Source organism: Alternaria alternata (genome assembly GCF_001642055.1).
Source record: "Alternaria alternata strain SRC1lrK2f unplaced genomic scaffold CC77scaffold_24, whole genome shotgun sequence".
In the NCBI taxonomy this organism is placed as follows: domain Eukaryota; kingdom Fungi; phylum Ascomycota; class Dothideomycetes; order Pleosporales; family Pleosporaceae; genus Alternaria; species Alternaria alternata.
Genome location: NW_017306213.1, coordinates 491,637 through 504,561, shown reverse-complemented (window position 1 = coordinate 504,561; position 12,925 = coordinate 491,637). Strand labels below are relative to the sequence as shown.

At 52.3% G+C, this 12,925-nt stretch overlaps 6 protein-coding genes across 6 annotated transcripts; 4 read left to right on the top strand and 2 right to left on the bottom strand.

The window, feature by feature from the left end:
- Positions 1–262: 262 nt before the first annotated feature.
- CC77DRAFT_945763 (zinc-binding oxidoreductase ToxD) lies at positions 263–1,340 on the bottom strand (the record flags this gene model as incomplete). The annotated part of the gene is made up of 2 exons (XM_018535040.1): positions 263–1,023; positions 1,073–1,340. 2 exons carry the CDS (start codon positions 1,338–1,340, stop codon positions 263–265), a joined length of 1,029 nt encoding a protein of 342 aa, XP_018381249.1.
- A 494-nt stretch (positions 1,341–1,834) lies between these two features.
- On the top strand, positions 1,835–2,722 carry CC77DRAFT_1012964 (mediator of RNA polymerase II transcription subunit 7; the record flags this gene model as incomplete). The annotated part of the gene is made up of 1 exon (XM_018523804.1): positions 1,835–2,722. The coding sequence occupies one exon, from the start codon at positions 1,835–1,837 to the stop codon at positions 2,720–2,722; it is 888 nt and encodes a 295-aa protein (XP_018381248.1).
- A 603-nt stretch (positions 2,723–3,325) lies between these two features.
- Positions 3,326–5,293, top strand: CC77DRAFT_439158 (hypothetical protein). The gene has a single exon (XM_018531690.1). It carries the CDS (start codon positions 3,463–3,465, stop codon positions 4,993–4,995), a length of 1,533 nt encoding a protein of 510 aa, XP_018381247.1. The 5' UTR covers positions 3,326–3,462; the 3' UTR covers positions 4,996–5,293.
- Positions 4,782–6,635, bottom strand: CC77DRAFT_1024752 (NADPH dehydrogenase). Its single transcript, XM_018525930.1, has one exon. The coding sequence runs from the start codon at positions 6,402–6,404 to the stop codon at positions 5,277–5,279; it is 1,128 nt and encodes a 375-aa protein (XP_018381246.1). The 5' UTR covers positions 6,405–6,635; the 3' UTR covers positions 4,782–5,276.
- A 1,381-nt stretch (positions 6,636–8,016) lies between these two features.
- On the top strand, positions 8,017–9,723 carry CC77DRAFT_439572 (hypothetical protein). The gene is made up of 2 exons (XM_018531691.1): positions 8,017–8,856; positions 8,911–9,723. The coding sequence occupies exons 1-2, from the start codon at positions 8,507–8,509 to the stop codon at positions 9,620–9,622; spliced, it is 1,062 nt and encodes a 353-aa protein (XP_018381245.1). The 5' UTR covers positions 8,017–8,506; the 3' UTR covers positions 9,623–9,723.
- A 318-nt stretch (positions 9,724–10,041) lies between these two features.
- Positions 10,042–11,170, top strand: CC77DRAFT_440109 (hypothetical protein). Its single transcript, XM_018531694.1, has one exon. The coding sequence runs from the start codon at positions 10,286–10,288 to the stop codon at positions 10,982–10,984; it is 699 nt and encodes a 232-aa protein (XP_018381244.1). The 5' UTR covers positions 10,042–10,285; the 3' UTR covers positions 10,985–11,170.
- Positions 11,171–12,925: the final 1,755 nt, after the last annotated feature.

The following is a 12,925-nucleotide window of genomic DNA, read 5'->3' as shown; positions in this document are numbered from 1 at the left end:
CGGCGCTCGGGCTCTCATTCGCTCTCTTTACATCGTGGTACACCTAGCGTCGCTCTGTTCAAAGGTACATCATCAAAGCAAACAACAAGCCAAATGCTGACAGCGAGGCTTACAATGCTATTTATCTTTACTGATTTTCTCACTAGGAGCTCATGTAGGCTGCAAGCTCACGGATATTATTCTTATAATTGATTGAGTTTTCCCGTTGTATGCGGCAGGAAGATTACGTGCTCGCGGCTATCACTATGGTCGCGCGAACAATCTACTCAACCTTGTACACAAGCTTTACGCCTGATACCTTGTTATCCTTCAAGTCTTGCAAGCCCTGTGGAACACCGGCCAGTCCATTTCTGACCTCAGCCGGGTGAGTCTTGATCTTGCCACTGTTGAGCCACTCCTCAGCCTGCTTCCAGAACTTGGCACCAAACTCGTAATCTTCCTGACTGGCGCCGACGTTTTCATTGAACTTCTCACCGAGCGCGGTGTAGGCAAAGGTGAATTTGGTCTTGACGTCACTTCTCGGGTAGTTCTTGACTGGCAGAAGAGCAGACATGTGACCACCGCTGGAGCTGATGGCAGCAGCGGTGATGTCAAACGAGTTTCCTTCGGCAATGCAATCGAAAGCCAACTTCAGCTTGTCGTTGGTAGCTTTGCGGATCTGGGCGCCAACATCGGCATCCTTGTAGTTGAAGACCTGGTCGGCGCCGAGCTTGCGGAGCATGTCGAAGTTGTGCGGTGAGGATGTCGTGATAACCTCGCAGCCTGACGCCTTCGCGTACTGAATGGCGAGCGTTCCTGTCGCGGTGGAGCCGCCGTAGATGAGGACTGTGGTTGGTTCTTGCACCTTGGCGGGCGGCAGTGGCAGACCAAGCTCCTGGTACAAACCTTGAGCTACGGTTGTGATTCCTACACCCAAAGTCGATGCATCCTCGAAGGACATATTGTCGGGAATCTTGAGGTTGATTCCAGTCTTTGCCTTGATGTGTTCGGCGAAAGCGCCGTTGGAATGATCAGCAGGGTCACCTGAGGTACGTCAGTTACCACCTTCCAGAATGAACAATGCTGTCTGTACCTCCACGAACAAAACCAGCAATTCGGTCTCCAACCTTGTAGTTGGTCACAGCCTTGCCGACCTCCTCGACTACACCAGCATAGTCACACCCAGCAAGAGCGCCTGGCGCTGTCGACCACTCAATGCTCTTCCAGTCAGTTGGGTTCAAGGCTACGGCCTTGGTCTTGACAAGAAGCCAGTTGTCGGCAGGAAGCTTGGGCAGAGGGACGTCATTGCGCAGCTCAGAAACGCCTTTGGAGGCGCAAACGACTGCTTTTTGTGTAGACATGTTTCGTGAGGAGGGAATATGTGGAAGTCTGGTGTGTGGTTTTGTTCCTGACAGTAGGGGTATCGGGAACTTTGATGGCCTAAGGAGTCGATTGATATACATTCTGCTATGATGCAAGGCCTTGTAGTGGATTTGTAATGGGACCACTCTTAAGATCTACCGGGCGGGGCGGAGCATGTTCGGCGAAAGCTAGGGAGAGGGAGCATGCTTCGTACTCGGGGTGATAAGTAATTCGTGATCACTCATACTATGTTCGGAGCACTGGTGCAAGTGTAGCGTACTATGCATACTGTGAGAAGACCGTTGTAGTCTTTGCTTACTGCAATGTGATGTGATGCGGATGAAATGGTCCAAGCTCGGGCTTCGCGCTACGTAGGTAAGCTTTGGCGCAAGGGTCCAGCAGCGCGACGCATTTGACGCGTAGCTCTTCTGCTTCGACTCCACAGGCACGACCCCTCCAAGGCTTATTGGGCACGCAGTCTGTCATTACCGTCATGGACGACCTTCAACGGCCCCCAACGCCTGAGGACGAGGACATCAAGCTCAACTTCTTCCCCGATCCCCCGCCATTCTACAAGTACTTCACCACCGAGAACCTCGCCCGACTCAAAGACATTGAGAAGGAAGCCGCACCAGAAAATGACGACGCCCAACCCTCTACCTCCAAAGCCGCGACGAAGCTCTCTGCAGAACAAATTCTCGCTTTGCCGACCGAGCTCCGCTACCTGATACCACCCGAGCCACCTGCAGACGATGCCGAGTTCCACGTCTTCGGCGCAGTAGAAAGTGCCAAGGGCGCAAACAACTTGATGAAGAACATGGACTATATAGCCGACCAACTCAGGTTTCAGGATGTCTTTCACGACTGGACGTATGAGCAACTGTACCCCTCCCCCTCCACCGAACCCTCCGCCGATGACCCTTCCGCGCAACAGCCTACCACGAGCAACTCTGCGTCTCTCGACCGCCAGAACTACTTGTTCCGCTTCTTACGGAGCATATTGTTGAGCTACATCTCTCTCCTGGGTATCGTGGCTGCGAATCCAACCTCAGAGCAAAAGGAGCAGAAGCTCAAGGATATCATGACATTGGTAGCCAACATGCATGCGCTGATAAATGAGTACCGGCCGCATCAGGCAAGGCAGACGCTCATTGCCAAGATGGAGGAACAGGTGCGCAAGAAGAGGGAGGAGATTGAGAGCGTAAAGCGGATAGGAGAGAAGGTCAAGGAGGTCCTCGCTGGATTTGGTGGGGTGGACGGTGAGAATAAACCTAGCGATGGAGGTGAAGAAACTCTAGAGGACGGGACAAGGGCGAGAGAGGAGGACAGGCAGCGTGTGCAGAGGGGGATGTGGGACGCTATTAACGAGGTCGTAGGATAAGAACCATGCGACCAGGCTCCGACACGGTCGGACAGCATCGTGACGACAATTAAGCTATTTCGATTTCAACTGTAAAAGTGGACGCATTGCCGACAATGAAGCTCGAAGCATCCGGTGCTTTCAAACACCACATACATCAGAAGGCTTACAATTTCGCAAACAACACATACATTCTAGAGACGAAGGCGCAGACAGTTTGTTGTAGGCAACTGCACTTGGCGAACGTCGGCACCAAGCAGCCGCACGATATCTAGAGTCTCGGCGTGGGCAGCATTGATCCAGGAACATGACGTCATGCGGCCTTTCCACTCGCCAGAAATCTACCTGCTTGATACTTTGGTTCTCATCAGCCACACCCAAAGCCACAATCCTTATTCTATTAGCTGTTCCTCCATAGTTCGTATCGTTGTTTCGGAAATTTCCGTTGGCGCGTCCCAGCTGGTAGTGCTTGTGACACGAACGTAAGCTTCAAGGGTTGGCACGCGCTCAGCCCCGGTGCGCAGACATCCAGGACTTGATAAAGAAGGCGACCACGGCTGACTGTTTGGGTTCAGCTCCTGACCGACTGTTCTCAGGCTGCGAACGCCGAGAAACAAGCAAGTGCGCGGCTGAAGAGGACCTCTACTTTGTAGATAAAATCGCATATATCTACATCTTCGACGCGTTTTATAGCCAGGTCATCTGCCATACTGAGAGACTTCGAGTTTCCGAGACTCTTCAAATTTGATCACGTCGTCACCATGCCATCCACAACCTCGACAAGGCCAACGAAACGCCTAGCCATCTTCTGCGACGGAACGTGGGTCGGCCGCGAAACCGAAGTCGAAGATGCACCACCAAGCAACATCCGACAACTCGCAAATATGGTCGGTGAAGTCAAATATGTCACCGACGACAAAACAGCCGCAAAGGTTCATCCCATCATACCTCACAATACAACGCCTAAAGGTTCTCCCCTGGACATCATCGCCGGTTACCAAGAAGGCGTCGGCCTGAACAAGACCTTTTTACAGTACATCTGGGACGGCGCAACTGCCTCCACCATCGGCGAAGAATGCATAGCCGCCTACCGCTTTATAGTGGAAAACTACACTCCGGATCACGAAATCTGGCTCTTCGGCTTCAGCCGCGGCGCCTTTACCGTCCGCTGTGTAGCCGGCATGATCAACAACTGTGGCATCATAAAACGGCTTCCGGAATACACAGATGTCGAAGTTCAAAGGCTCTGTCATGAGGTCTTCAGAACATACCGGAGTAACCTCCCCATTGACGCACCCAAGAGCGAAGAATGCCAGCGATGGAAGGGGCTTGATGATAAAGTCTGGCAAGTCAAACGGCCTATTCGTTTCATGGGTATCATCGATACCGTTGGTGCGCTGGGTATTCCGAGACTCAACGCGGGAATTGGGTTTGATTGGAGCCCATTTGAATTTTTCGACCAGACTGTCAGTAGCGTCGTGCAGCATGTCTACCATGCGCCTTGTTTGCACGATCGACTGTGGATCTTCCAGCCTTGTTTGGTCTATCCTAGTGAAGAGGGTGGCGACGGCGAGGAAAAGGCTGTGGTGAAGCAGAAATGGTTTCCAGGAACCCATTATGATGTCGGTCGTATGACTTTCCGCTTTGCACGCCAGAGCCCTGCAAATTGGATTGAAGATGCGTTGGGCTGGGCTACAGACCTGCTTTCACGGACAATTTATCCGAATGAGGTGCTTAGCGATGCGGTATTGAGGTGGCTGGTTCAGGGAGTACAGGAGGCTGACGACGATTCTGCGAATCCGTTGATGCCAAACACTGATCAACACGTCGAGAGCCTCAGTAGCAGACTCGGAGAATCTGCTGTGGCATCCTCAACAGCATCAGCTCCAACCGCTCGAACAGGAAGCGGCGACATCTACGGTGACGTTCTTGCTTACGCACCGGGCGGTAGGGTGTTCAGTGCTATAAAGCGTACTTCTCATTCCATCACTGGACTACTGAATGATTTTATCCCTCACCTTGGCGACAATATCCAGAGTTTGCTAGGGATCAAGGCGCTTGTCGGTATCTTGACTGCTACAGCTGATCGTCGTATACCAGGGACGGAAGCGGATATTTACCCTTACAAAGAGTCTGAGACTGTGGTCGTGCAAGGGAGGGAAGTGACGTTTTCAGTCGAAGAGTTGGCAAGATTGAATGAGAAGAACGAGAGAGGTATGTTACGGTATCCGAGTCAGACGCTAGAGGCTCATCAGCTTTGGAAACGTGTATTTGGGAAGAAAGAGACGCAGTGATGGGAACGACACGTGACAAGTTAGCTTCTTTTGCGTGAAGCTCACTGATAGTAAGAGTGTTCAGTTATTCTTGCAAATCTAAATCTGATCGATCCTACTTGCTCTTGTTCATCTCAAAAGCACCTTCATTCGCGAACGCCTTCTTGTCTACGACTTGATCCCTGGTAAACCATCTATTAGATTTCTTCTATACTCTAAAAGTACACATTCATCAGAACTAAAAGCGCTCCATCATTTCGAGCGTACGCCACATCCCCAATACGAAAATGCTTAGACAAGACTTACTTCTTGCCACGGCCTCCGAAGCCCCATCGGATCTGGTTAGCCCAGCGACCCTCAACACCGAGATCATCGGCGCATTGCCAGACAAAACCGGGGTTCTTCTGGAACATGCGGCCAATGAAGGCAACATCAAGATTGTCGTTCTCGAGGTACTCGTTGGCCTGCTTGCCGTCGGTGATGCTACCAACAGTACCAACGGCCATCTTGTCTCCAACCTTGTCCTTGACGGCCTTGGCGAAAGGCTCTTGGTATCCCGGGCCGGCATGGATGTGCTGCTTCTCGTGGAGACCTCCGGAAGAAACGTCGAGAAGGTCTACGCCCCTGTCGGCGAGGATCTCGGCAAGCTTGACGGTCTGGTCGACGGTCCAGCCCTCGATACCGGCTTCATCAAGCCAGTCTGTCGCGCTGATGCGGAGGACGAGAGGCATGCTGTCAGGGATGGTCTTACGTGCGAGGTCAACGACTTCGAGAGTGAGACGGGTGCGGTTCTCGAAGGATCCACCGTATTCGTCAGTACGCTTGTTCGATGCTGGTGACAGGAAGGAGTGGAGTAGGTAGCCGTGAGCGTTGTGGATCTCGATGGTGTCAAAACCGATCTTGAGGGCGCGCTTGGTAGCATCGACAAATGCTTGCTTGAAGGCCTCGATGTCCTGCTTGGTCATCTCCTTGGGTGTGCAGTGGTGGTCGTTGAATGCGATAGCTGAGGGAGCATAGACGTTGTCTGGCCAGCCGTTCATCTCCTTTGTAGCGATATCACCCTTGCTCAACCAAGGAGCGACGGTGCTGGCCTTTCGTCCAGCGTGTGCGAGCTGGATACCAATCTTCTGGCCTTGGGAGTGTGCGAACTCAACGACCCTGCGAAGAGGCTCCATTTGCGAGTCTTTCCAGAGACCGCAGTCCTCTGGGGTAATCCTTCCCTCGGCTTGTACCGCAGTAGCCTCAACGAATGTGAGGCCAGGACCGCGCTGGATGATGCCGCCCAAATGTGTGAGGTGCCAGTTGGTTTGGTGGCCATCTTCGGCAGAGTATTGGCAGAGAGGCGAAAGAGCAAGGCGGTTCTGAATCGTGAGGCCGCGAAGCTTGAGGGGTTGGAAGAGCTTGGGGATCTTGGAGCTGCCATCGAGCATGCCAAGGGCGGTTCCGGCGACGGGCTCCTGTGCGGGAGTGAAGTATGAGATCTAGATGGGTTAGCTGACAGAAAACAAGAAGTGGGAACGAATACATACACCAGCGGCAGCCTTGTTTCTCAGCTCGTCCTGCTTTGGGACTTGTTCGCTGTTCTTATCCTCGGGAATGTCCTTTGCAATCGCATGATGCGAATGCGGGTTCTGGCTATCGGCCTCAGCACCCATTATGGCGGTCGTAGGTGTATGAAATTGGATTTGTGAGGTATTGGGAGGGTGGTGTAGAAGGTTGGGGCGTCAATGGATATGTGCAGCGAAGAGTGGGTGGTCAATGGCATCTTTATACTTTTTCTCCCACTCTTCGAGAAAGTACCGACATGACGTGCATGTGTGAACATTGCTACCACTGAACCTCTGCCGCGGGGCATCTTTGGCGCCCCGCCTTCCTCGTTTGGGATGGTTCGACACCTAGCAACCCATGGATTCGTTAAAGCCGGATTTGTAAGAAGCACGCCTTCGCATTCACCGACATGTTGCATAGTCGAGTATGCTGGAAACCATGTTTGGAGGCGCACGTACCGGAGCGGTGGTTTACTGAACTACCTAGGCACGGTGGAGCCAGTAAGAGCTCTGCTGGGAAGCTTATACATGTGCTGACCGAGGTAGCCGAGTAACATAAGCAATGCTTCCCCATGATCTGCAGGCATCCGTCATACAGTACATGGCCTGATAAAGGTTTCGCTCCTACTTCGGACGTCCAATTCTCTGTTCTCTTCCAACACTTACTGAGCTTTGTGCAGCATGTCTCAGCAGCTTGACACGCGTTGCGATATCACAGCATATTACTAAGCGTCGGTTACTTGCCCATGCGACGCGTCAAACTCGGTCCAAGCAACGCCGCCGAACTTTACCGCTCCAAGCCATTAGTGCCGCAATCGATTCTGTCTCATGGACTTCCAAACACAGTATACCAAGTCTTTTACGCCGGTGTTGGCCCTGCTCTATATGCGACAAGCCTAGAACGCGAAGCTTCGTTGGTCGTATCAAGGTGGACAAACTTTCTTCCATGTGTACACGCTAGGTGGCACATAGCCGATATGACTTTAAGCACCTGTGCACACTAACAACGCGCGCGTCGTGCGTCATCAGAACTGGCCATCGCGTCTCGGAGGCCAATTGAGCGCATGATATTAAGGACATTCTCTCCTGGGTTCTAGGAACGCCTGTGCCTTTCTTCATTCTTCAAAATACATTAAACAAGCTCTCCGTGGGCTTCCCGATGGTCTTCGAGCTCGTAGGTAACTGGCAAACGTCGTCAAGGAAATGGTTCTGGGATTTCAACTGTCATGAGTCTTAGGTTTTTTAGATGATGCTGAATGCCACATAATTTGTCACAGGTCTGCCAGTAATCGATGCATTCGTCAAAAGATTCTGGATGAAGATGAAAAGCGACTTAAGAGCTGGAAAATCCCGGATAGCGCTTTGATATCCTGCTCATCCTTCGAATTGCCAAAAGTTTCGAAGCTTTAAGGAGACGCAAATACCTCTTGCTCAAATTCTCACTATCGATTCTGGTCAAGCGTACAGAATCAAAGATACATATAGGCTACTCTGTCGTAGGAGGGTGGAATCTCTGAGTGATGGTGACCAACTGCAAAAGTCACCTCTGCAGGACGTATGGCATTTCTCAGGATCGCTCAAGCGTGGCAACGCATGTTCAAGTGCAAGCGGCCTACCACAAGAAGTGAGAATCTTGGAGATCGCTGACTGTATGATGGCTCTGCCCCGCCGTCTTACTCTTGGCGTGTTTACGCCCCGCGGTGTCGTATTCGATCATCATAGAGCCCTCTCAACGTCTCTATAACAGTCTGGTGCTCTCAGGGCTTCTGGAAGCAACCCGTGACGCTACATCAGATCCTGTAGTTCACCGCAACATACCTAAAGGCACCGCAATCAACCACCAATCAAAGTACAACTCCAACGACTAGTACGAAAGAAGGCCAGATGATAGTCTGGTCTACACGCACATATTCTTCAACGTTTCATCTGAGCATTGTTTTCCTTGCGTTGTCCTGCCCAGCCGATATCACAAGCCAACACCGAGGATGCGATCTACCACCGTGGAACCAGGGGAGGCACTGGAACGAAAAGTCGAGGAATACAAACCTCGAGAGACATGCAACACAACACGAACCAAGAGTAACCTTCTTTGTCTGCCAGCGGAGATTCGGATGATGATCTGGGAGTGTCTCGTAGCTGAAAAGCTCATCATATTCTATCGGAAAGGCGGCCAGATTACATCCAGTTTCCTAGACAGACACGGTACACTGAGTATCAACAAAGCGACTTCACATATTGTGTACGATGTAGCAAATAGATCTAGAACCAAGTTACCACCGACGAGGTCCAAGTCGAAAGCTGACCTCATGGCTCTGCTTCAGACGTGCCAAACGATGTAAGTTTCTAAAGCGACGATCATGTTGCAAAAGCCCGCAAGCTGATGTCATAGATCTCTGGAGGCCACCAAGGTCTTCTACCAGGAAAACACGTTCGTCTGCCTTGACAGCGTCGTACTAGTCGATCTGTGTAACGGACAGTCGTCGTCCAACATGTCTCTCATTCGCTCTTTGCAGTACTCCATCGGTACCCGCAAATTCTTCTCGTCTGCAAGCACCCAATCAGAGCGCGAAATGGTACCGTCTCCTTGCGATGTTGAGACATCGGAGAGCGTTAGCAAATTCTTCCACCGGCGGTTTCCCAACCTTCGAAACCTATCGATATTTCTTTATGGACCCCCCAGCCATGATGAAGAATATGCAAATATGCTAGGACATCTGCAAAATGTCTATGTGCAAAGGATATCGATAACCATGAACGCACTAGAGTTACCAGAAGCCTACTTTGTCAGGAACGCTACCCTTCCCTCTTTGCCCTATACTGATGGACGCGTTAGGGTAGTGGTGAGCTCGACGCGTCCTGGGTGTTTTATCTCGTACCAGAAGGCGATCGAATGGGAAAATCCAAGAGTCGAAGACGACACCTGGATAACCGGGTCACTGTGGCTCGGACCTCTTCATGAAGCAGACGCGACGTTGAAGTTATTGACTTATGCAGTGCTTATACCCGAGGATGAGAAAGAGCATGCAGTGCAGGAACATGAACCGGCCTTACTGTGGGATATTATTCCCGCTGAGTGGTATAGCAGCTGCAGCTTCGCATGAATTTATCCGACGTATCTTCTCGAATTCTCTGCACATCGAAGGAGCATTTGGTTGCCGAGTGGAGCTGGATCCATGCAGCAGGCGGCATTCTCCATTATATGGCGATCTCCTGCCCCAGCAAGACGACGTCAATGCAGACATGACGAAAGCTCCTTCCTGTCAAGTAACCCAATGATGCGCATCATGCGCGTTTCGTTTCGAGATGGCTGAGGCATCGAGGCTGAGGCAGCCGATGTTCCCGATATTCCCACGTAACCGGTCCTTCTTGTGCGTGACGTTATGTGGGAACCATTCGGTCAGGCCGAATTCCTTTTTGGAAGCCATGCAAACCTCGGACAAGGAGTGTGGCATGAGGCACATGCCGAGAAATGCGATGATACGCTTTTGCTGCAGCCGCCCGTGCCACAGCCACAGGTGGTGCGAGAAACCTCTCTGGACGGGAATATGACAGTGGGGCTGTTTTCTGTAAAGCGAAGGTGCGGTGGCCGATGCGGTGATAGGGTCTTTGTTAGATGAGGATTGCAATTTACCCCACGGCGATTGCGGCGCATCATAAGAGGAACAGGCTAGCGTACTTCTTTATTGGGCAAGGCGCAGATAGGTGAAGCATGGGGTCAAACGTTAGAGAGGGTGGCGGCAGCCAATGGCGTGCAAGCCCCGACCATGCGCCAGCCGCTGTGCTCGAACGCCAGTGAGTATGGCCTGTCGACGCTCCCTCGACACCACTCGTGTCCGTTTTGTGCTTCATCGACAAACGTAGACGCCGGCGCTGCGATTCACTCACTTGCTCGCAACGTAGCATTCTCTACTCGATTCGTGTTGCGCTCTATTTGCGATTGCCCCTCGCTGCTCGCTCGTTCGCGCCTGCCGCTCCCTGACGCCCGTACCCACTCTCGTTCGCGACCACCACACAGCAGTTGTTGGCGTCGCATTCACCACGGCGCAAAGACAGCGACAATAGGCCGCGCAATAACAACACAGCCATTGTCGCTATACATATACGCAGCCGCAGCCGTCGGACAAGCCTCTTCCGCCGTCACCGCTGTTCAAGCCCTGCGCGTCTCAAACACAAGACGCTCCACCCGCACACCCTCTGGCTGTCATGCGCACGGCACTCTGGTAGCATACCGAATACCTACCTTTCTGGACAAGACCCCGTCCCCGGCCACCAGCCGCAATTCTCCGCCTGGAATTACAAGACCACCGCCCCTGTCGCTCTTTCTCTCGCTCGCTAGTGGTGAGCAGCCGGCCTGTCACCACCACATCGCGAACCACTCTCTCTTGGACTCGACCCGAAATTACCTCTCTCCTTTTGGCTACCAAACACCACCCCATGTCCTAGCGACCCAAGTCACTCTTTAGACGAACAGCTGGACTGCAGGCCATCGTACCGTTGAGCGGATACATCCATACATACACACTTACGTGCATACCGAATAATACCGAATACCACCAACCATGGGGTGCTGCGGAGATCGCGAAAAGGGTACCACCGTCACGGAGGAGCAGAAGTGGACTTACATTGTAAGCACTCGAGTGTGACAATTGAATTAGACGTGCTAATCCAGCTAGACCTTGTCCGACTTCAAATCTACCTCGTGCCTCGCGCCTTTCTCTTACGCCTGGCTATGGATTCTCGTCTTCATCTCGTGTGCCGTCTATGCCGCCGACGCCTTCACTGCCGTCAACCTCCTTGCTTTTGACAAATGGACAAGCCAGGTCAAGCCTACCGTACCCTTCGACGTAGCCAAATGGATCTTCGCCATTACCATCATCATCTCCTATGTCTTTCTCGTATATCGATGGATCAGGGCTCTGCGCGTTATGCGCACAGGAAGTATCACGGAGTGCTACCTTGAGCCATTGGCTGCTATACTGCAGAGTATGCGCATTACCAAGGCTGGCCAGGGCTGGCGTCGTTTTCTGGTCTTTGCCGAGTTGACCAAGAGTAAGAAGGGTGCCAACTACATCGCCCTTTTTGTCTACTTCCAGTTCAAAAGCGCCCTGCTCATTATTGTTGCACAAGGACCTCGCATTGCCCTCAACGCCATGACTTTGTACGCCGTCATGCAAGCGAACCTCTTGCCCGTCGGCGAGCACGCGTCAGAAGATCGCTCTAACTTCGAGCAGTTCTTCATGAACATCAAAGTCATGGTCGACACTGGCAACAAGCAGGAAACCGTCATCTACTTCACCATGTTGTTCTCCTTGGTCATTTGGGTCATCGCTGCGCTGGGTTTGATTGTCGCAGGAATACTATACCTCTTCTTTCTGTGGCACTACATTCCCAAGGCTGACGGCAGTCTTACCAACTACTGTCGGCGCAAGGTCGAGACTCGTCTGGAACGTATTGTCGGCAAGAAGATTAAGAAGGCGATTGAGAAACAGAACCAGCAGCTGAAAAGGGACGAAGAGCGAGCGATCAAGAAGGGCGAATTCGACGCGTCCAAATCTCGACCTACTCTGCCCAAGCTTGAGGGTGACGACGACGACACATCCACTGTCTTCTCGATGCAACGATCCGACACAATGAACACGACCGCAACGCTTCCCCAATATACCGTGTCGAATGCGCCAGCATATAGGTCAAACCCACCATCACGTTCGAACACTTCCAACACCATGAACACCACGAATACTGGGCGAAATCTGATGAACAAACCGTCTCTGCCTACCCTAGACGAGCGACCTGGTATGCCAGAGCGTGATTTTACAAACTTCTCGACTGCCAGCTATGGTTCCAATGCCCCGATGTTGAGCCAAGCTGGAGGCATGGGCAGGTCATCACCAGCACCTCCGATGCCACCTCCTGACCGTAACGGCACTGGATATTTCGACGATCAACATAACCTGCCATACCAACCAGAACGCTCATTCACACCAATGTCACAGGGCAGGGCATCTCCACTCCCACCACGCGGTCCTATGCCGCCTGTAGACACAAACTACAACAACTATCACAATTACGACAACGGGCGATACGAGAACGACTCTCAGTTGATCACCCCCCTTTCCAACGATCAACGCGGCCCGCCACCGTCTCACCCTAACCGCCCATACCAGGAGTTCAGTCCTTACGACAGTCGTGGGCCTCAGATGGGTCCTGAGTATGAGCTGTCACCTGTCGATGTGAACCCAACGGAGGATATCTCCCAGCACTACTTCGCAGACTCGAACGTTGGGGACAACTACCAGCCACCTCAATTGCCCAGCGCATTGAGATCTGGATCGCCTGCGCCTTCGCAACCCGCAGGCTTGCCATCTCAACCACGCGCAGGTACCGCGCCTCCACGATCTGGTACA